The 25,048-nt window shown below is 36.9% G+C and overlaps 1 protein-coding gene across 12 annotated transcripts in view; it reads right to left on the bottom strand.

Annotated features, from left to right (window-relative positions):
- Window positions 1-25,048, bottom strand: part of LOC117400384 (poly(rC)-binding protein 3-like) — a 311,376-nt gene that overhangs the window by 44,999 nt on the left and 241,329 nt on the right. The window contains exons 2-3 of one of the 12 annotated variants that reach the window (XM_059022799.1): window positions 7,666-7,758; window positions 6,708-6,790 (exon numbers count right to left, since the gene is read on the bottom strand). The exons of 10 other annotated variants lie outside the window; for them this stretch is intronic. In XM_059022799.1, the coding sequence (XP_058878782.1) occupies window positions 6,708-6,721 (14 nt within the window). In that variant the 5' untranslated portion in view covers window positions 6,722-6,790; window positions 7,666-7,758. The remainder of the gene's footprint in view (window positions 1-6,707; window positions 6,791-7,665; window positions 7,759-25,048) is intronic. One more of the 12 variants, XM_059022801.1, reaches the window with a different exon arrangement.

The following is a 25,048-nucleotide window of genomic DNA, read 5'->3' as shown; positions in this document are numbered from 1 at the left end:
ATTCCTGGCAAAGCAAGGACATGATAAGCAATGCTAGAAAGGTCAGGCGATGGCTTCTGTATAGCAGTGAACAGTAAACACACACATCTGTCACAGAGCATTTCTCAACACCTCCCATTTAGTTAACAATTTCTGCAGTCACTCATAGGGTTAATTGTTGCTTTTCCATCACTACTCCTAATTTTTTCACAGATAGCTCATGTGGAAAGCTGTAAAAGACTATGAACCCTCTAGACACTGTAATCTTGCTGAAAAGGCAACTAATGAGGGGTCAACGCTTATCAAATTTTACTGTGGTAAATGTTAAGGTGAGTCGAGTAATGAATATAAACGAGTATCCATTATGAGTATACCAAATAGCACAATGATATTCAAACAATTACTTTAAATTACTTTCAGGTCACTTTCTGACAGTCACAAAATGGCATTGGCAACGTGACTGACTGCTGAGAAAAGACAACAAAGACGTCTGCCCAAATACACAAGCAGCAACGTGACTTACTGCTGAGAAAAAATAAACCAAGCTTCCTGAGGAATTTAAAGAGAAATGTTTACAATTTCAGCATTTCTAACAAACAGTACCAGCTTGGACAGATCGGAAATGCTGATCAAACCCACATATTTTCCAACATGCCAAGCAATGGTGTTGTGGTTTCTGGGTTACATGTTGCCTGATGCAGGTGGAGTGTTGAGTCGTGCTTGCTGTTGCGAGGGCGTGTGATGCTGTAAGCGAGTGGTGGTATGTGTACGACAGAGACACCATCTTAAGTATTATGCAATGCGCAGCACAATAAACAAGATCTGTGGTTAGTCTACAACAACACTGTTTTGTGTCAGTTTTGTACTATACAACAGGGTAATTGAGGTTGTATCTTTGTAAATGCATATTTATTTGATGTTTTATTTTTTCTTCAAATTGAGGGCGGTAAATTTGGGCTGTGTCTTAAATTTGAGGGCATCTTAAATTCAAAGGAACACGATATGTGTATTCGGTCTTCTGCACCCTTCTAGGTAAACACACAGTAAAGAGTAGCAAGTCATAGTTAAAGTTTGGTATAAGTAAACCATGATAAATCCATGGCATGGGCATAGGACAAGTATGGACAAACTATTGTTGCACTAATGTGCCATGGTACATTTTTTAAGCATTTTTCTAATATAAACAAAGTATTATCAAATCTGACAAAGCACTATCAGGGAATAAGCTAAGGTTTTGTGTGACTGCATTTTATAATCATCTACCCGTGGCAGCTGGTGTCCAAAAAAAAGGGGAGGCAGAAAAAGGTAGAGGGCTAGCAGTTCCCTTAAGCCCCCAGCAGCAGTAGAATCTTATTATTGTATTCTGGCTGACAACACTTTTCATATTTTCTTCACGTTTTACACCAATTCAGCTGTTAAATGCATTTTCTTCACTAGCCAGCAGAGAAAAGAAAACAGTAGCCCATTATAGTTTATTCTAATAAACGTAACTGTTACACACATTTTTACACACTGCCAGCATATGTGTAAAAATGTACTGAAAATACAAAATGAATATAGCATTTCAATTTTCAAGTCACTAACATACTTTGCATAACATTTTTTCTAAACAAATTTAAGGCAGGAGAAAGGCAGACAAAAATCAAACACATTCTATCGCCTTAATTTGCTCAGCGTAAATAAATTACCAACACACTAATTATATACCGTTCTGTACATAATGAAACGTATCTATTAAATAAAAAGGAAGCAATTAAGCCAAATGTTAATTTCTGAGCAAGGTAGATTACAATTTGAAAAAACAAACAGAAACAGTACTCTTAATTATAATTTTTAAACATTAATTTAAATGAATCTATCTACAATCATCCGCTACGTCCTTCTCCTGCACTTTGTTCCTTTCACTCTCATCAGTATTCGCATCCAAGGTCATCAATGTGGGAGGGCAAATGTCCGGTGATTAGAGGGCTTTACTTAGCATTCCCTGCAAGCCAGCTGAACAAGTGGAAGAATATGATAGGCTAATAGACATGCTAATCATAACTATAGAGGATGCAAGAGTGCATCTTGTCTTAAGTTCCTGATTTTTTTATTTTAAAAAGTCTGGTAAGTGCCACTTCTGTACAGAGTTTGACTTCCAAACAAATCATTCATACTCAGCTCTGTGACAGGCTGTTGTTGACATTGGTCTCTATTACGTTTTATTTTCATAACTGCCCTATTATTTTATCGCAGGACAAAACCAACATCCCCCCCCCATCCCCCACAACATTGTGTTTGTTCCCTATAACATTACAGTTCATCATTCAAACACCAAAGCAGTACATATTCTTTACAGTGTACATTTTGTTTTAATCTATGCATATTCCTTCTTTCATTTTTTCTATTCTATTAGCAGTTGTTTTGTAACAAACTCATTAATTAATAAAATATAGCAGACTCCTACTCTTTCTTTTTTTGGCACATTTTCAAATATTAAAATATTATTAAACTTAATAATATGTTATTTAAATTGCATAACATGCTGGAAACTAAATTTATAGAGGTGGAACAACACATGGGTAAATATAACGTTACATATTCTAACTCTTACCAACTTTCTCTTGAACTGGAAGTCACCAGCTGTAACCAGATCTGAACTTAGAGCAGTGTGCTGCAGAGTGGAAGGTTGTGGGTTAAGGCTAAAGCACCATCCTCAACTGACAAAGCTGTAAAGTAGAACTTGTATAACTAGGGAAGTCTAGGGCCATCTGGTCTGTCACAGAATACACTGGAGCAAAAAAAAAGCCTCAGAATCATCAACACTCACAAATGTTGGTCTAGCTGTGAGCTGACATGGACCCTGCAGGGATATTTTCTAGAATGTTTTCTTAAAAGAACATAATACCTGTAATTACTGATTTGAAAAAAAAGATAAAAAAAAACATTTCCCAAAGGTACTTCTTACCTTTGCTATATTTTATTTTAAATGAATATGCTTGTAATGTGTATACTTTGTGTTTGTAATTCTCAGTGGCTAGTTATTTATTGTGATGAATAAACAAATCAATTCCAAAAGCAACAAAAAATGTACTTTTATTGTGTCTAGTTCAAATAATTTTATTTGAACTAGACACAATACCATCAGGATAACATTACTAGGGCTGTAATTTTATCATGATAAAAATGGCTTTTTGCATGGCAGGTCACGGTGTAAAAATATTGTTTAATCGTGTAAAAAATGTCAAACATTTAAATTACACAATATTTATTAAAGCAGAAAAAAGGTTGCGTTGTCATATTCAACACTGATCATTTTCTCTAGTTATTAAACAACAAATGTTCCTTAATATTTAAATGTTTACATGAAAAACAAGAAATGCTAAATTGTAGAATATTTCTTTTTTATGACCACCATCAGTGAATTATCAAACAAAATAAAAGCATAAATAAATGTAAAAATAACAACAGCCACGTGAAATGAGTGTTCCCTCTAAGCATTTTTCACAACAACTGGCAACAGCCATTGCACTTGGTTTACTAACTTTCACAAGTTATCATAAATATCAACCTCAAAATCAAAACTCCAACATCTCGAGGTAAACCTATCATTTTGAGAGCATTCTTGCAAAGCGTTAACATAAGCATAGTTGTGCTGTCTTGCGGCTGATTCGCAGATTTCCCTCTGTAAAAATGCACGTCACGTTCAGGCAGAGCTTACACAGGCGCCAGCGATTCTACCAAGCTCCGAGTCTGCATGAACGTAACCTGCAGGTTAAGTGTCAATTGCGAGAATTTGCTGGGCATGCACGTACTTGTAGCTTTTTTATTTCCACCTGTTGCAATGGTGCAACGTTTGATTGCTGGTTTATTTTCTCACAAAAAAACTGGCAGAAAATTTCATTATTATTATTATTATTGGTAGTAGTACTTTTTGTAGCACTCATGAGCATATTATTAACAGATGCAACATAACTGCCGGATTTTAGTGAAAATACTAGCACTGCTGCACCTGCTGTTGCTTGTCAAGAATGTTTTAAAATTGTGGATAAAACATCTGACAACCCTCCTTCCGTAAAATATCTGTCCGAAGTTTACATTTAACTTGTACTCCCTGTCTTACATATTTATTAATTGTAAAAATATATTATCTATTAAAAATTAACACTATGGCAGCAGCAACTCGCTGGTAAATACAGAAATCATATGCACAGAAGGATTGTTGTAATGTAGCTCCTGAAAAATCGGGTTTCCTTACAACGAGATGTATATTTACATCAATTCGATATTTCAGTTAGGCCATACTTTTAATGCGATCATGTGAAAACTCAAAAGCTAGTAATAGCTAATAAATAATAAGGATCAGCCTGTGTGGGTTTATTATGTGGTTATGTTTTATCATCATAGTTCTATATCGCAGCATTTTTTTTCTTCTTATTTAAGTACGGTATAATAATAAATTCAACTATGTAAATATATATCCAACTAAAGTAGATTTTAGTTGGATATATTACACTTTTGAGTATTCTATTGTGTGGTGTTATTTGATTTCTATGCTTTTTAGTCAAAACTTAAGGTTAAGTTTCTCAAGATGGTTACAATTGAAGGCAGTGTAGACACCAGTGTTTTACAATAGTACAAAGCAATTCAATGCAGAACAGCAGTTCAGCATGCAGTCTATATCTATGATAACAACTGCAGCCCGACTCAAGCCATCCCAACTCATCTCATCTGAGTTTGCACAGATTCTGGGATCAGTTGTGCTCAGTTTTGGTTTGAAGTCACAACTGAGTTTTTCCTGACTGGGTGTCGCACACTGCTAAGACTGAATTAGGCGGACCACACCTAGATACTGGTGATTACTATGTATGCAAATGTAATTAATACTGCCCTGTACACATTTTTGTATTAACTTAGCCCAACATAGCGACCCTCATATTATGCATGGCATCGTATGCTAATTAGATGGCGGAGACAGCGCTGCGAGGCAACCAAAAGAAGCGCTTGGCCTATTAATTAATTGACCATTTACACCGTGCAAACGTTTCAGGCAGTGTTTAACTTTTTGTATAGCTTGTCTACTACACTTTAGCCTGTGGTAAATAAAATCCAACCTGTTGATTTTTTATTTGACTTTGCCATTTTTCTCTCAGCGTGTGGATCTAGGGGCTTGTGATTTGTGACCTATTGGAGATTGACACACCGGTTACTTCTGTTTTAGCGCAGTAAGAAAATATAGGCTGCCAGTAGATTGATAATAAAAAGGTAAATTGATAATTTACCTTTGATTAGTAAACGCCTAAAAAAACTATTCAAATGTGCACATATCTGGTATTTTTGAATTCAGGACACTCGGAGCAAGTCAAGACTAATGTATTTTTACCTGTGGAACTAAAGTTGTCAATATTCCACCATCTTGTATGACAAGTTACATGACAAGCTATGTCACTTAAACCTGCTTCACCATTGGTTGACACCCTTATGACTAATCGGTCTCAGTCAGTCTTGGTCGGCAACCGCTGCACACAGACAGACTGATCACATCTGAACAAAACATGTTCAATCTTCAAATCTGACGAAATTCCGACTGAAATCTGCATAATCTTGGTTTTAAGGGCGCGCACACTGATACGATTCATCCAAACTCTGTACGGCCAGTTGAGATGAGATGAGTCGGGACGGCTTGAGTCGGGCTGTGTGCGGCGGGCTTTAAAGGTAAATACACTCTTCATAAAAATTCTATATTTATTTTATTTTATATGAGGATTATTCAGAATCAGAGGCAGAGCCAGAATAAATGTCTTGTTTATGTTTAAATTTAAAGCAAATTGTAAAATTGTTGAGATACTTGTGTTGGAATGTTGTTTCAAAATGTTATAATGTAACAAAAATAATAAATTCAACAGTTAATGGGTGGCTGAAAGTTTCTCACTGATAATTTACCCTTTCTCAGTCAAAACAGCAAATTTCTCAGGCTCTAAAAAGCTTAGAGGGAACGCTGTGTGAAATGTCCCATTCTTGTACTGGACAGAGTGATCTTTAGCAGAAATATTTCTGATCTTTGATGCAGCTGGTGTCTTTTTTCGATGATGACATTTTAAAGAAATTGTGCAGCTATATGCAGTGTTCAATCATTTACCACAAGCAAATTAAATTGGCTGACAGGTTCCTAAATGCAATGTAACAGGTAGTCCGTCAGTAAGGCAAAAACACTTGCTGTAGTTATTTTTAAGTGATATAAAATATGAATATTCTTCAATTAATTTTCAGCAGGAACTACATATTACACGGCAATGCGTACATTTGATGGAAATTATGAAATCTGTGAAAAAAATACAGCCTTAAGTATTACACTACCAGCATATTGGTAGTGGCAATGCAATGGATAGGAAACACATATTGCACTATGGTCCTGATAATGTAGCATTCTGTTATGGTCGCATGGCACAACCAGTCTATATTAGTTCCAACCAATGAGATGCCATTCTTGTGTTAAAATATGAGACTGTTCCTATTGTGGTATCTTTCTTTTGCACTCCCATTTACTATATTTCCAGAAAGTGGATTTGGATTTCATGTTGTACTTTCTCAAATAGCTAGTGGTGAGTGGATGTTATTCTCATAGCTACTATGTGTGAGAACATATTGGATGTTTTTTGTTTATTGTTGTATATTACCACACACTACATATACTGTATGATAATGTCAGCAAAATATATGATCATTGCTAAAAATGCCTCCAAACCCACCCAATGCTGCTCATAGTGATGACTGCTGCTCAAGCGCAGACACTTTCTTCACAATCAGTTCAGTTGTAAGCCATTTATTCCAGCTAAAAAGGAACAAAAAGGAGTTATGTTTTCCAGAGGGCTGCGAATCAAGTGATGTCTGTGTGACCGTTGCTAATAAGACCCCCATCAGCATCAAACAGGACGAGCACAAAGCTTTGCTGTTTCATGTTTCAGTCATATTCCTTCACTGCCCTGCATAATTAATGTCTGAGACAAACCACTAACAAGGGCGCTTTGTACAGGGCATAGATGATTATTCATTTTTTTTCACCTTTTGTTCCTGCAGAAGCAATTGCATTCGACACAGCAGTGTATCCATTCATTCATCTACAGTATTTTGCATTGGAATTTCTCTGCACTGTACTATGACAGCTACAAGTAAGCACAGTTTAGTTTTGGTGCATAGGAAGAAGAGGGTGTCAAAGCTATAGTTTCAACAGCTAAGTTTGAATACTGGGTGATTTTTTACCACATTCTTCCATTGCTACAGGTACTTCCATCGTAAAACAATGTTGGCGTAGTAGTATTTCTAAAAGGTAGTTTCAGCAGCAGGTGCCCACTCATCCTCAGTTTAAGGAAAGATAGACTCACTGTGCTAGACTGAACTGACATTGAGTGTAAACACCATATACTGTATGCTGTTACTCCCTCACACACAGATGTTTACTGTCCTATAAGCCTGTTATTAAGGTAATAATTATAGCTCTCCAACTGGGCTAAAAAAAAAAAAGATGGATGTTATGTTGTGGTCATGTTTCTGCTATCCAGCCCCTTCCATCAAACCTGTCTGTACAAACACAGGTTTAATGAGCTCCACTTGTTCCATCTCAAGCTTGCTTACTCCCAGTGATTGCTTGATTAAGGATTTACTATGTTTTGTGACCCTGGTAAGTACAGCAATCAGTCAGACTAATACCTGAATCTCCTTGCCTGGATACTGGCACACTTCCTTAGCTCACAGGCCAGGCCAGAGCACACTGGATAGCTGGATCATGATAGAAGGATCGGTCTGGTGTTAAAAAAATAAATAAAAAGAAAATCAGTTTATTTACTCTAATCGACTGCACGCTGTCCAAGCTTTCCACTGTCCACTGGGAACACCACATGTACATAGAACACAGCAGCTGTCTAAACTCTGCTCTAACAGGTTTTCTGCCAGCTCCAGGCTTACATCAGGTCAGCTGCTGTTTAGACGCTCTTTAGTTTATTCAGCCCTGTGACATATGACGGACGCTAGACCATGAGGTCTATTTTAGTATCCTAAACATTGGTGGATCTAAATCACTCACCTCCACTCAGTCATAAAGGAGTGATCACCAAGTCATTCAAAAGTTCTTTATGTCTTATTAGCGTTTATTACATTATCCACTTTTTTAATTGAGTTAAAAGTATTATGGCTTTTCTCACTTTTTTGTGCTAATTGTGTTACTTTCTTTAGCGTGGGTGTAATGGAGGGCACAACCAGGAATTTTAATCAATGCATGAAAATAAAGTGTACAGAACAGGTGAAGTTACAGATTACTCCTAAACAATTTGTAGACTGGTAATAATACTAAAAACAGTAGCCTGTTCATATCCAGTTGTTACCACGCATCGTGGGCAAGCATAACTGACATTGTTTAAACAGTTTTAATATTTACATTGGAGCTTAATATTAACCACTTTGCAAGGTTTTACAAAAAAAAAAAAAAAACGCACTAACCTCTGTTTGAATTGGAAGTACAGTATCGTTGTCACTCTCATTGTGTTAACATTCTGAACTTGAGAAGAGACAGGTTCAGTTTCTGATGGGCCTACAAGGCGATTTAGTGTAGAAAAAGTCAAAAACTTAATTGTCTTTTCACCATTGTACATAGCTAATAAAGGCCTACTTTATAAAATTAACTCAGTTTTTAGGCTACGACTACTACTAGCAATGAGATCGTGAATTAAGTAGAATTATACCACGTACAGTACCTATTGTGGCATGCTGCTGCATCCAGTAGGCCTATGCTGCCTTTTCCAGTTAGTATCAGCAAAATCAACAACATTTCAGTTTTGTTTTAATTGCAAATGTTCATTTACTTCTTGGTACTTTTTTTTTTTTTTTTTAAATGGTTGCATTATAGAAGCTGTAGGAGCCAACATCAACCTCAGTTTCGTGACACTTCCGTCTCAGCGCATACGTATCACACTGAGTAAAAAAAAATACATACACATTCTTTTTAAATCAGTAAAGTACGTGTTGTAGATGGGATCCAGGAATCAGCTTTGTTATAATGGAAGGGTCCTAATAATTGGGATTTATAGCGAGAGTGTACTGCATTTCATCGGACTACATTGTGCTAATGTCCTTGCAGCATGTTTTCTGAACTTCGGGCAATTCCGTTTCTTGGCTAAAAAATGGGTTGCAGGTAGTATATATATATATATACTTTTTTTTAAAGAAAGGAAACCATACCTGCAAATATCATTAAGTAAAGTAACAACTGTGAAATGTTCAAATTCCTTTGCCTATCAGCTTTAATACATTGTTGTAGCCAAAAGTGGCTTGGCTAGTTAATCATCCATTGCTTTTATTGGTGAGAGACAGTCTGCTTGCTTACAGCAGAGGTTGCCCGGAGCCTTGAATTATGCTCAAGCAGCCACTCTTGGTTCTACATTCCTCTACAACAAGGTGTCTTATTAAACCTAGTTCCCAGCATCAACCCATCAAGGATGGCTGTTTTTTAAAAATGTAGTACTAGGGGCGCAAAACAATTACATCCCAAAAGTAGACAAATCTAAATCTAAAACAAAATGGCCAAAATGGTTTAATAGATCAATTTTTAAAAAAATTCAGCGAAAAAAGGCACTTTACAGAGCATTTAAAAGGGACCAAAAACAAAGTACACAGAAAGAGTACTTGGAACTGCAAACACAAGTCAAAAAGGAAGTTAGAAAGGCCAAGAGAGAGATAGAAATCAATATTGCTAAGGGGGCTAAAACCAATTCCAAAATGTTTTTCCAATATTATAACAGCAAGAGAAAATTCAAAGAGGAGGTTAAATGTCTAAGAGACACAAATGGCAAAATCATAAATGAAGAAAAAAAAAATAGCAAATATATTAAATGATTACTTTTCACAGGTTTTTAAAAAGGAGGATACAGACAACATAACCCACATGTTGACCTGTTCCTATCCAGTTTTAAATAACTTCAGCATAACAGAGGCAGAAGTGTTAAAGGAACTAGGAGCTCTTAAAATAAACAAATCCCCTGGGCCAGATGAGATCCTCCCAGTAGTACTCAAAGAAATGAAAGAAGTTATTTACAAACCGCTAACCAAGATCATGCAACAGTCTCTTGACACAGGGGTTGTACCGACAGACTAGAAAATTGCAAACGTAATACCGATCCACAAAAAGAGAGACAAAACCGAACCAGGTAACTACAGACCAATAAGCCTGACTTCTATTATTATTATTATTATTATTATTATTATTATTATTATTTATTTATTTATTTATTTCTTAGCAGACGCCCTTATCCAGGGCGACTTACAATCGTAAGCAAATACATTATAATGGCAAAAAAACATTATATGGAAACTGGAAACTACAATAAGATCTAAAATGGAAAATTACCTATATGGTAACAATATCCTGGGAGAGAGTCAGCATGGTTTTAGGAAAGGGGGATCGTGTCTAACTAACCTGCTTGATTTTTTTTTTGAGGATGCAACATCGACAATGGATAATTGCAAAGCATATGACATGGTTTGTTTAGATTTCCAGAAAGCTTTTGACAAAGTCATGCATAAAAGATTAATTCTCAAACTGAACGCAGTAGGGATTCAAGGAAATGCATGCACATGGATTAGGGAGTGGTTAACATGTAGAAAACAGAAAGTACTGATTAGAGGAGAAACCTCAAAATGGAGCGAGGTAACCAGTGGTGTACCACAGGGATCAGTATTAGGTCCTCTGCTTTTCCTAATCTACATTAATGATTTAGATTCTGGTATAGTAAGCAAACTTGTTAAATTTGCAGACGACACAAAAATAGGAGGAGTGGCAAACACTGTTGCAGCAGCAAAGGTCATTCAAAATGATCTAGACAACATTCAGAACTGGGCAGACACATGGCAGATGACATTTAATAATGATTTCCATTACACGAGAGTAGATGTTAAAACTTCATGCTGATTTGAACTCGGCTCTCGCCAAGATAAGCACCAACTAAGACGTAGCTTGACAGTAAACTAATGTGATCCATCTGTGTCTCCATCCATTTGTGCTTCCTTCCATATGATGATGTAGATATCCTTCTGTCTGGTGTTGATGGCTGAAGTGTAATGCTGGCTCCAGGGATCAGCTTATTGCCTCCCTAGCGCATCAGCACGCACAACGGCTGCGATGCTGGCTCCGGAAAAGTGTAAAGTATTGCATGCAGGCAATAAAAATGTGCATTATAAATATCATATGGGAGATACTGAAATTGAAGAAGGGAACTATGAAAAAGACCTAGGAGTTTATGTTTACTCAGAAATGTCTTCTTCTAGACAATGTGGGGAAGCTATGAAAAAAGGCCAACAAGATGCTCGGATATATTGTGAGAAGTGTTGAATTTAAATCAAGGGAAGTAATGTTAAAACTGTACAATGCATTAGTAAGACTTCACCTAGAATATTGTGTTCAGTTCTGGTCACCTTGTTACAAAAAGGATATTGCTGCTCTAGAAAGAGTGCAAAGAAGAACAACCAGAATTATCCCAGCTTTAAAAGACATGTTGTATGCAGACAGGCTAAAAGAATTGAATCTATTCAGACTTGAACAAAGAAGACTACGCGATGATCTGATTCAAGCATTCAAAATCCTAAAAGGTATAGACAATGTCAACCCAGGGGACTTTTTTAACCTGAAAAAAGAAACAAGGACCAGGGGTCACAAATGGAGATTAGATAAAGGGGCATTCAGAACAGAAAATAGGAGGCACTTTTTTACACAGAGAATTGTGAGGGTATGGAACCAACTCCCCAGTAATGTTGTTGAAGCTGAAACCCTGGGATCCTTCAAGAAGCTGCTTGATGAGATTCTGGGATCAATAAGCTACAAACAACCAAACGAGCAAGATGGGCTGAATGGCCTCCTCTCGTTTGTAAACTTTCTTATGTTCTTATGATCTTATGTTCTAACCCTGTGGACCTGCAGTGCTTTGACCTGAGGCAGCATCAGAAACATTCAGGCCATACAGAACATGTGCATTCCAATTGTTTTTTAGTTTTAATTTGTTATACTGCACGTGCAGGTGTTCCACATTTTAGTGGCTAGCTCAGTGACATCACAAAAATGGCAAACTTTGAATTGACAAACTTTGAATTCAGAGCTCCTCATAGCAATAAATGACTTAATTAAATCTATCATCCTAAGTAAATGTTTAATCACCTGTGGGATAAACAGAAAACATGATGGCAGTTCGTGCGGAACAATGAAACATCTGAAAATGTGCATTGATGTGGGACATAAACCCAGTGAATGTGTTACATAAAACCACTGTAGCAGATCAAACACTATTAAAATTCCTAAAGCACTGTTCTGTATTTTGGGGGAAAAAAACTCAGAAATAACTTCTAGGTGAAGAGAGGAGACGCTGTGCTGTCAGACTCAAGGAAGGCTGCCTCACGTCAGGGTTTACACAATGGAAGAGGTGCTGAAACCAGTCTCATGTGAGCTGCCGTTTTGTTTCTCAGGTTATGTCAGGTAACAGTGCACTGCAGGTGGCTGACATAATTAACCAAGAGTTTACCTGGCAGTAGGTAGGTACTATGCCAGTAAGGTAGACTATGCTGGCTATTCAGTACACTCCATGTAAATTGGTTCCTTGGAGCTACAGCATTTGACTGTAGCATAATATAGCTCGTATTGTAGACTATGGAGAGACAAATGCAGGGATGAAGAAAAAAAACCTCCCATTGCATATTTTCTATTAGCTTATTATTAAAGGTTGCTATGACTGCCTGTACATGCTTCCTAATCTTTTGTAAATTTTACCTTTTAACAAAATATTGCAACAGTCAAATATATCATGATATGCACTGAATCCAGACCTACTTATCAGAATAGCATATGTCCATAGGTACTATTTTAACTGTACTGTTTACTTACACATGAATAGTGGTGGGGTAGATATGTACATACCATATATACTGTACCGTAGAGCATTTTTTCTACATCCTCACATACTTTTCAAACAGAGTGTAGGTTAATAGACAAAGCCTTCTCATCAAACCTTTGCCTAATTGTTTAACTAATTTTTTTTTTTAGTACAGCTTTTCAATTTAATTGAAGATTTTCCTCCTCTTTTAAGGCAACTTTTGTTAGCTTAAAATAGGCTTGTTTTTTTTTCTTTTCTAAAAGGACGTCTGTTCCACCCTGCAGCTTGCACAGCTACAATTTGCTTTCAGACAATGAATTATATTCTCATCGGACTCAGTCAGGCTTGTCATATTCGCTTGTAGCCAGTAATTTCCACATGAACAACATGGAGTCTCTAAATAAGTACAGTAAATTAGAGGATATCAGACCTAGAAATGCCTGAGAAGTGAATTTCTCCTCCTGGATGCATTTCAGGTGCCATATACCCTAAATACCCCTCCAATAAATCAACTGAAAGCCTGGTTTGATAGATAGATTGTCAATGGCATTTTGGGTATGTGTTTCTTGTTTTCGAATGTCTTGTTTGTTCCCTTGGAGGAAAATACATTTGTTTTTGGGAAATGCTGCCTGACCACCAAAGCAAAGTACTGTAGTTTACTCATACAGTTTACTCATGTAAGCAGAATCTACCAACATTCATTTCTGCGAGAGATATCAAAAGATTTCTCACTTTGTCAATAATAATAATAAAAAACAAGATATTAAAGCTGCAGTGTCCTCAAACCATTTTAAATTTGACACTAATAAAATGTAGCGTTATCAGACAGAAAACACAGTTTGTCCAGTTGGTTTACATACCCCACAGACAATTTTGCCAAATGGCCAACAGGCATGTACCTGGCACCTCTTGCAACTCTATGAGGTTATACATTTGTACAAATTTTCATAAATTAAAAACCGCAAGGGACCCTTCAACATTAATAAGACCAATTTATTATCACAGTACCTACTGTACAGTATATGTATACTGGGCAGTGTTATTTGATGCACTGCCATTACAGATTCTGTCCCCTGTCAGTGAGATGAGATGAGGCACAAAAAGTACAAGGATCAAAGAGGCCTTGTTGGAAACAAATACTGCCGTGTATGAATATGGTCAATTAAATAAAAATAATAAAATAAAAAAAGAAAATGAAGGTTAACTTCAGAAAGGTCTAGGTCTAGGAGGTTTTTATCAGCCTGCAGAAACCTGGTGCAATGTAAGTGCATTATCTCACTTTCCAGCATAGACGACAAAAGAAATGTTGGTAGCACTTTTACTATTTATTTTTATTTCATAGCAGACGCCCTCATCCAGGGCGACTTACAATTGTTACAAGATATCAAATTATTTTTACATACAATTACCCATTTATACAGTTGGATTTTTCCTGGAGCAATCAAGGTAAAGTACCTTGCTCAAGGGTACAGCAGCAGTGTCCCCCACCTGGGATTGAACCCACGACCCTCCGGTCAAGAGTCCAGAGCCCTAACCACTACTCCTCACTGCTGCCCATGCCATACATAATCATGTAATATGGCATACATAATCATGTAATAACATGGTAAATGACAATAAAAATAAAGCAATGGATTATGATTTGCAATAAATAGACCCATTGTTTAATGTTACAAAAAATATTAATACACAAGAGATGTGGTATCCTTACTTCATTTTTATAAATACAGTACAGTAATTTGCAAATAAAGTTTCCATCGTCGATATTATACAATATTAATCAGAAAATAGTAACTACAAAGACTAATTTGAGATAAAGTTTTGCAGAATTGTCGGGAGAAGACGCCACCCTAAGCTCAGTCATTCTAAGAACAATGTGACAGTAATAGCGTCCTATGGTAGCTAGATACAACTTAAAAATATTAGCATTCCGATAACTGTTACCTTTGTAAGATTTCATACCAGAGTGTCTCAGTGATATTAATTTGTTTGAAATGTTGCGATTTTTCAAATTTCTCCCTGGTCTAAGTTTTTTGGTCTTTTTCATTGTACATCATGCATGAGCTGGATCCGATATTATCAAGACAACGATCAGTAATACAGGCAAGATAATTCATACATTAAATTAAGTCAATTTTAATTAGTATAAAAGTATTTCAGTGGAGGCTCCTTAGAGGAGGCAGAACCTCCTCAACTTTTCAAAGGAAAAAAAGAAAAAAAAATTATAAAATAAAATATAATTATTGGCTAAAATCAAGAAAAAAAATATTTTAACCTAAACTCTAGATTCAACACTCCTAAATTAACAGCAATTCTGGCTGCTGAGAAAGACATGCTTACAGTACTAGCAGTGCCAGGTGGTGTTTTGGTCCTGGAGGAGCTTTTTTTTTTTTTTTTACACAAAGGGAGGCAATCCTCCCTTCTCCCATTAAACACAGTGTTAGCAGTGACAGATCGCGTGATCTGAGCACAGGTTTTAATTGGAGGAGACCAGAGTTTTTTTTTTTTACCAGAGGCTTTGCCTCCGATGACGAACTGCTGTCTGTCTGAAAGTACTCCCACTAGTAGATCGGGTGATCTAAGCACAGGTTTTAAATGGAGGAGAGACCCACATCCTCCTGCCCCCTTTTAAAGCGCTGCTGTAAGCAGTTGTATGTGCTGTTAATATAGGAGTGAGGATTGAAATGGCTTCATTTCGTTTTGCATCACATCAGTGGTAAGAACCACACTGTATGTTATTGTTTTATTTTGGGGCTTGTCTTGTGAAGGGGTCAGATGTGAAATGCAGCGTAACGCTGTTGATCTTCTGATTAAGACTCAGTTAGCCACGCTAGATTATACTGAAAAGCTCTGAAGGGAAGCCATAACTAAAAATTGAAACTTCTAATAAGAACAGGCAATAGAGCATTACGTTTGAGATTACATATTTGAAGGGAAAATGTGAAACTTTAATAGTCACGCATACTAGAGTATAGGTAGTGTACCTCATTTCCGGTTTTCGGTTTTTTTCTGTAGTTTACCGAAAAATTACAGGATTTTTTTTTTTTTTTTTTTTAATGGACATCGGTTTTTACTGATTTATACCCAATTTTTATTCAATATTTTCCCGGTACTATTTTCTAGGAAATAACACAATAGTTTGATTAAAATGCTGTTTTATTTTCTGCATTGTAATAAGCAGCTCTACACTGTATCCTAGGATACAGCAGACGTTTAGACGTCAGATGATCAAGTAACGTTCAAACGTGGTTCTCTGTCACTTCACAAACACATTATCACCTGATTATATTGACCAAAGTCTGATTAGTATGGCAATTGCTGGACGTAGTAAAGCTTGATCAAAAACTAAATTGAAATACTTACACAAACATATAATATTTTTAGTGGATGAGGAATGGGGAGAAAACGTAAATCAGTTTATGAATATTCAGAAGAAAACTAATGTTTCAAAGAATATGAAAAGCAAAAATAGCAGAAGTGGGTCAGATGAGGCAGAGGATGCACAGCGCTGCAAATACTGCTGCATTGAGTTACATGTTCACACTGACAATAAAAGAACATACTGAAAAATAAGCGACACATTAAACTAAAACAAGAAAGTGAACTGAGAGACAAGCAATCAATTTATCCTGCATTTACACACGCTTTAATAAAGAGAGTGCAGAATGACTGTGTTAATGAGTGTGTCAGAGCGCTGTGCTTTTGCTGGACAGCCAGTGTTTATTGCAGAGAGGTATGTATCGGTGACTTTGTTCGACAGTACTGTCTGTAGTAAAACAACTCCTACAATCTTAATCGTACATATTTGACAGAAAATGGTGATGCTTTAGTTGTCAATGTTCTTTTTTTAATGATTTCAAGGCAAATAAACCTGGCTTGTTTTGTGCTGATGTCATGTTCATACCTTCTGTAGATACTATTTCCGTCAGCACAGCGATTGCCCAGACGTTCGCAAAGTACCAGCTAACTTGGGAAAATGTGACTTTGACTTGCACAGATTCTGGTTCATCATACATGCCAGGAACATTATTAATCAGAAACTAGAACTGCGACTAATCAAAGTGGTTTTTTTCTGAGATTCTCGAACCCCCCACCCCCCCGACTTTTACCGATGTTTCAATTAAAAACATTTTTTTACAGATGTTATCCCTATTTTAATATAAGTAAAATATACTCAGAAAAATTACCGGAAATATTTTTTGAAGATAAAAACCGAAAATGCGGAACACGAAATATAGGGCTAAAAAAAAAAACTTTGTTGGTTGTTGCTATGGTAACTTAAGACGAGATGCAACACGTGTTTTTTAAAGTTAACAATACTATTTTTTCAATACAGTTCAATAAAAAAAAATTACTCTAACTCCAATTCAGACGAGAAAATTAATAGAACCTATACTTTTAATAAGTATCTTTCACACCACAGGCGACATGACAGGTGAAATAAAGAGAATTGAATCCTATTTTTTTGCAATTTGTTGTGCGACATCTAGGGAATTGACCAATCAGAGAACAGCTTCAATGCACGTGGTCCAGCAGGGTGAAGCAGGATCCAGAATGACAGAGGGAAAAATAATATTTGCTGTGGAAAAATACCCAGAGTTTTATGACAAAGATCACAATTATAAGTATACAGATTCGAAAGGTAATATATGGGAGTCCATTTCGAAGGAACTGGATAAGTCTGGTATTTATGATTTATTGCCATACATGTTGAAATTCCATCAGAGAAGGCTCTCATAATTACCTCATCATGTTGATGAATATGTACCAGTCTTGATCACAGTTTTGTCAACAGCGATTTTTTTTTATAGTTTTATTGATCTGGCAAGTATGGTCATGTCGCTGCAAAGTATCTTGTTGCCAAATGAAAAACTGCATTGCGTCTGTGTGGCGGCCTCTTAAAAACAAGCATGTACCAATATTAGCTGAATAAAAAAACATTTTAAAAAATCAGTTCTTAGTTTAACCATAATTATATGTCAATATAATACACTTTTCTGGGTACATATAGAAGTACATATTGAAGGCAGAAGTACAGATTCTGAGTTGAAAGATGCTGATAACTTGCTTTGCTAGTACAAATAACTGCTAGGTTTGTGGCTTGGCAGGGTAAGGAATTCAGCAGTTGATGCTGTGTGTACTGGAGAAGATAAATGGAGGTAGCTCAATCTCACTAACTGCTCAGCACATTTTCCTGCTTGGTTCTGCCCACTAGGTTAATGGCTAGGCTTTTTGCAATGTGATGGGTGTGATGGCTGTATTGACAAAAACTAATGATGTAAAACAAGTTTGATACTGGGGTAAAATAATAAAAAGTTATTATGAGTGATTCTTTCTAGGACTGTTAATCAGATAAGGTGCCGCTAATGGAAGAGTTATCTGTGCACACATCTCTGTGGCACAAAAGTTTTAAATCACTATGTTAACGTAACATTATTCAGCAGGTTTTATTCAATTTGTTAATTCTATAGGGTGATGCGAAACTTTCAGCCATAACTGTAGTTTTCATTAGCCCAACCAATCAAAGGGTAGAACTGACCTAAAAGTAGGTAACATAAGAACATAAGAACATTATTAACGAGAGGAGGCCATTCAGCCCATCTTGCTCGTTTGGTTGTAAGTAACTTATTGATCCCAGAATCTCATCAAGCAGCTTCTTGAAGGATCCCAGGGTTTCAGCTTCAACAACATTACTGGGGAGTTGGTTCCATACCCTCACAATTCTCTGTGTAAAAAAGTGCCTCCTATTTTCTGTTCTGAATGCCCCTTTATAAGAACATAAGAAAGTTTACAAACGAGAGGAGGCCATTCAGCCCATCTTGCTCGTTTGGTTGTTAGTAGCTTATTGATCCCAGAATCTCATCAAGCAGCTTCTTGAAGGATCCCAGGGTGTCAGCTTCAACAACATTACTGGGGAGTTGGTTCCAGACCCTCACAATTCTCTGTGTAAAAAAGTGCCTCCTATTTTCTGTTCTGAATGCTCCTTTTTCTAATCTCCATTTATGACCCCTGGTCCTTGTTTCTTTTTTCAAGTCAAAGAAGTCCCCCGGGTTGACATTGTCTATACCTTTTAGGATTTTGAATGTTTGAATCAGATCGCCGCGTAGTCTTCTTTGTTCAAGACTGAATAGATTCAATTCTTTTAGCCTGTCTGCATACGACATGCCTTTTAAACACAGGATAATTCTGGTTGCTCTTCTATGATGCACTCTTTCTAGAGCAGCAATATCCTTTTTGTAACGAGGTGACCAGAACTGAACACAATATTCTAGGTGAGGTCTTACTAATGCATTGTAGAGTTTTAACATTACTTCCCTTGATTTAAATTCAACACTTCTCACAATATATCCAAGCATCTTGTTAGCCTTTTTTATAGCTTCCCCACATTGTCTAGATGAAGACATTTCTGAGTCAACATAAACTCCTAGGTCTTTTTCATAGTTCCCTTCTTCAATTTCACTATCTCCCATATGATATTTATAATGCACATTTTTATTGCCCGCATGCAATACTTTACACTTTTCTCTATTAAATTTCATTTGCCATGTGTCTGCCCAATTTTGAATGCTGTCTAGATCATTTTGAATGACCTTTGCTGCTTCAACAGTGTCTGCCACTCCTCCTATTTTTGTGTCGTCTGCAAATTTAACGAGTTTGCTTACTATATCAGAGTCTAATCTAAATCATTAATGTAGATTAGGAATAGCAGAGGACCTATTACTGATCCCTGTGGTACACCACTGGTTACCTCACTCCATTTTGAGGTTTCTCCTCTAATCAGTACTTTCTGTTTTCTACATGTTAACCACTCCCTAATCCATGTGCATGCATTTCCTTGAATCCCTACTGCGTTCAGTTTGAGAATTAATCTTTTATGCGGGACTTTGTCAAAAGCTTTATGGAAATCTAAATAAACCATGTCGCATGCTTTGCAATTATCCATTGTCGATGTTGCATCCTCAAAAAAATCAAGCAGGTTAGTTAGACACGATCTCCCTTTCCTAAAGCCATGCTGACTATCTCCCAGGATATTGTTACCATATAGGTAATTTTCCATTTTAGATCTTATTATAGTTTCCATAAGTTTTCATATAATAGAAGTCAGGCTTATTGGTCTGTAGTTACCTGGTTTGGTTTTGTCTCCATTTTTGTGAATCGGTATTACGTTTGCAATTTTCCAGTCTGTCGGTACAACCCCTGTGTCAAGAGACTGTTGCATGATCTTGGTTAACGATGGCCTAGATTCTTAAAGATAAAGAGTATGTCAACATGGTGGGAAACAACATGCTCTGGGGTGTCGTGAGGTGTTTCATTAAGTGTTCTGCTGCTGCATAAAGCCAGCTGATGGACAGAACATATCCTATCAGTACACAATACACACATGATTAGCTCTTCATGATTTTTTTTTTTTAACAAATTATCAACAAAAATGAGCCATTTCTGCCAACCCTTTTCTTTTTGGCTAGTCTGTTGGTCACAGGCCTGCTTTGGTGATGTGCTTTAAAACATACTAATTTTTAAATCTGTAAGTCCATACCTGGCAATGCTGCAGTTAGTAGTTAACATGTAATTATTTCCTACTGTTAAAATGCTGTAGGCACCATTAAAGTAATTAATTTTCACACATGCATAACAAGCACACCTACTGTATATAACACAATTCCAATACAACTGCAGCAACTTAAACAATATCTGCCAGACACTCAAAAGCTTCCTCTATGTCCCGGCATAGGCCACAATACATACTGTACCTGTTGTTTAATTTATTAACTGTATATGAACCGCTTGAGATGGCTATAGTCTCATTTTCAAGGTAGCACAGCAGGACAGAGAGCCACAGCATTCCGAAGACTTTACACATATAAGACACAACAAACATATGAACCAAACAGACATGTTGTACATGGAAATCCTGGACAGGTTTACTATTGTGGACATCATAAACACAGTCATGACAAATAGTTCACACTTAATGTCACTGGGAACTCAGGTCTGTAGCTCAGAGGATCTTTCTTTCTTTCTTTTGCAAAATCAGTTCTGTTATTTTTCTTTGATGTCAGTTGTTCCATATTTTTTGAGGGACATGGTGCCACGGAATTTCAGCCTATATGTTAAACTAATTGTGAACAACAGTACAGTATTCATAGAGACAACAGAGCAGCTATAGTTCACCAAGCTCAGCTGATGCCATTAAGCCTGTGTCATCACTTCCCTTTATACAAGTTTATCTTGAAGAATATGCACTCTTATGTTTATGTTTTTCCCATGTATATACTTTACAGCAACCATGTCCTTCATGATTTACTATGCTTTACCTCAATCACCTAAACTAAACATCGGGTGATTTATTTATTGCAGATCATAATAACTCATTATTTTCTTTATATTGTCATAAAGTCATCACTTGTTAAATGTACAAAAAGCCAGATTTAAAAAATAGATCAGCCACTCCTAATCAGAATGATTAAACAAATAATCCATATCATTGTTTATTTTATTTCTGAATGGCGCTAACATAAGCTAATACATTACTCTGCATAACTTGTAAAGCACACTAATAGCAAAACCGAAACAACTAACAATTTTACTGTTTCCGACCGGGACAACAAATTAAGGCTGAAACTGTGACAATCCCAGATAACCTAATGTAGTTCCGAGACATATTTTTGTTTTTTGCTCTACTTGTTTCTTCAGAATATGAACTAAACTATGCGCAAAATGTTTACTACCTTTCTAACCCTAACCCTAACCCTAGTTTGTTAGGGTTAGGGTTAGGGTTAGACCAACGTAAGTATCTTACAAGTAATGTGAACCCCTCTGGGAGTCAATGTAGTTTATTCAATACTTAAGTTATCACTAGAGTGTTGCCATAATGCTGTCCTCAACTATTGGTTTGACCTTGGTCATTTATTATTATTTTTTTAAATAAATGTAGTCGTTGCCAATTTTTTACCCCGTTTTTTCTCCCCAGTTATTATCTGTATCCTCGGCTCACTGCTCGCAAACCCCCTGCCGACTGAGGAAACGGTAGCTGGAACATGCATCCTCCGAAACGTGCTCCTGCCAATCCATCATTTTTTGCACTGCGGATCCACAGCGAGGCCACCAGACCTATAGTGCCGGAGGTGCGGCTCCACTGCAGAACCACAGACACCCTATCGGCCACAGGGGTCGCGGGTGCGCGGTGAACCATGAATTCCCCTGCCGACCTAAGCCCTCCCTACCCGGGGGGCGCTCGGCTAATTGTGCGCCACCCCCTAGGAACCCCCGGTGACGGTCGACTGTGACATAGCCTGGATTCGAACCTGCGATCTCCAGGCTAAGGGCGCATCCTGCACTCCACACGGAGCGCTTTTACTGGATGCGTCACTCAGGAGCCCCGACCTGGGTAATTTTAGCACACTGGTATTATAATGGTGTCCCAATGGTCATTTTTATATTTTTTATATGACTTCACATTAGGATCAAAAACATTATGGAAATTCAATTAAACATAATTCTTAAAACCTCAACCTCATAAACATACATTTAATAAACATTCTGGTCTTTAATGCCCATTGTGGTATAATACAGTGCACTGTGCTGTTACCCTCTCATCTCATACGATGTTTGTAAAAAGGTTTTTTGAAAGTATCTATAAATTCCAACGTTACATGATACACAGTAATACATGGCAAACAATACTGTTCATGTAAGCTCCAGTCAAAGGGGAGAACACTGGGATGACAAGGCTAAACTTACATGTATTGCCATTGGTTTTCTTTATTAGTTTTACAAAGTATTAAAAAGTGACATTTGGTTAATTATGCCTTCTTTCTATTTTACCACACAAAATAAGTTCCTTTTAGTGTTTTCTGTCGGATGTGAGGTAAATAAAAAGAATCCCACTATGATGCAGTGTGAAAAGCATACCGATTGAGAAGAAGCTTACAGCTGTCTCTTGACCTGTATACATCCTGCAATCCAAGCCACAGAGACTTATTCAAAGACACAGCAAAACAAGATGAGTAGACAAACTCAACAAGAACCAGAATTGTGAGGAGGAAGAGGGGGGCATACATTGATGTAGCAACATACAAACCACATCACCTATTCACTAAATGAAAACACTTTTTGGTAAAGATCAGAACTCACTTCAAAGCTGTTGCAGTGGATATTTTAACAGAATAAACATGTATTGCTTACCCCTGGAGAGAAAGCAAATGCACTTCAGCAGTGATATGCAGATAATAAAACAGGTTGTTATCCCCGTGCCTTCTCTCTTGCCCAAACAAAGATCCATTAATCTCAGACCTTATTTCATAGGTTCTCTAGCTTTACCTCACCATGGCTTTTGTATCTGAAGACCCACTGTAGTCCAGCTATTTCCTAATTTTCTATTTGTTCAGGTCCGAAATCCTCAGGCAGTCGGGGCATGTGGACGGACTGCCTGCAATCAATATATACTGTGATAGACCAGTTTATGATAGTCTCTCTGAGCTGCTCAGATAAGAGGTATAAAAATGCTCAGCTATTCTCCCTCTCTGACAATGTGACTAAAAGTAGCTTAGGTCCCTTGCAGTCCCTTCAGGACACTATCAACAATGATGTAAGTATCTATAAATAAAAGAAAGGAACACACATACTTCTGCATGATTGTCCACTTAGCCACAGCCAGATCTGACTTCACTGCATGTAATTACCTTATACTGGTCAGCACCTCTTCAATATTAAGCATTGTAGTGCACAAATGACTCTCTTGTTATAATTAGGGCTTCTGTTTTTCAGGTTTTATTAATTGTATTTTTCGGTGCTTATTTTTAGCTATTTTCGAGTTTTAAGTAAATCGTTTTTTTTTTTCGGGGCTTTCGTTTTTGATATACTGTATGAAATTAGTGTTTTCGGTTACTTTCCAAAATGCTTGCGCATTTTGTTTTTTTTTTCTATGTGAGTTTCAAAATATGGATAGTAACTCGACAGTACTTGCACGCTTAAGTTGTACGTTCTTTCCTTTACTGTCTTCCACAACGAAATCCCTATGGTCATGGGCACATTCTTCTGGGTTTTTTGTGTGTAGGCATTTTTGTACATTTCACCACAATTCTGTTTTAAATCCTCTGTGTCAACTGTAATACAGCTTCAAATCCTGCCTCCATCCTGATTGTAATCTCGTTTTAAATCTCGCAAGCGGAGTCTCCAATAGAAATGTAGGAATGTGCTGTCACTCAGTAGTTGGGGCGGGTTTAAAGTATTCAGAACTAATCAATGATAGATACAAGTCAGGAAGCGGGACATTGCCCAGCAGCACTGGGAAATGTATTTATTATTATTTTTGTAGTAGGTTTATTTTTTTAAATGTGAAAAGGTTAAAGTCAACGTGAATAGTTTAACCATTTCCACAGTTTTTCCGGTGTTTTCCGATGTTTATTGGCTATCCACCGATTTATTATTTTTTTGTATCGTGGGTGTTTTATCGGGTTTTAACGGTTAAAACCTAAAATCAGAAGCCCTAGTTATAATACATTTTATATATATAATATAATATATTATTCAAGCCATAAAATCATTTGACACTATCATATTTTAATGTTGGTCACATGTGATTAATAGCATGGCTGTACCATTAAAGCACGAAAACTCAACAATGTAATTGCTCCAAACACTCCTAAGCGAAGAGTTTCATGGTGCTCTAGTTGGCATATGATTGACAGAAAGCTTACTCACAGCATTTCTTTGTCAGCTCATTACAAGAAATATATTTGGAAATCAGTTCAGAAGTGCCTGCTCTCTGAATTGTGTGAGATCAGCTGGAACATATTCTCCTTTATTTCTAAAACCATTGCTGCAATTTACTTTTCCGTCTTTGAGTTGTAAAGACAAAAACATCAATACAAAATGCAGTATTTGGCCATTTATTATGAATGTTTAACAACTGAAGTAGGCACACCATTAGGCACATCAGAAACGAGTCAAATAATGTGCAAAGGAACCCAAAGATGTACAATATTTTATACATTACTGCTCTGCTGCATGGACCTCTCATTGCCCATGATTTAATTTAATTATTGCCTCTTATTTTGGGGTTTATGAATCTGCAAATACATCAGGGACCCTCTCAGGTGCACTGGATCCAAGCCAGCAATCACAACAGCATCCTAAGCTAACATTGTTCTCTAGAGCCCAAATCCCTCAATGATCACATAGAG

This window comes from Acipenser ruthenus, chromosome 4 (genome assembly GCF_902713425.1).
Source record: "Acipenser ruthenus chromosome 4, fAciRut3.2 maternal haplotype, whole genome shotgun sequence".
Classification (NCBI taxonomy): Eukaryota; Metazoa; Chordata; class Actinopteri; order Acipenseriformes; family Acipenseridae; genus Acipenser; species Acipenser ruthenus.
This window is presented reverse-complemented; position numbering and strand designations above follow the sequence as displayed.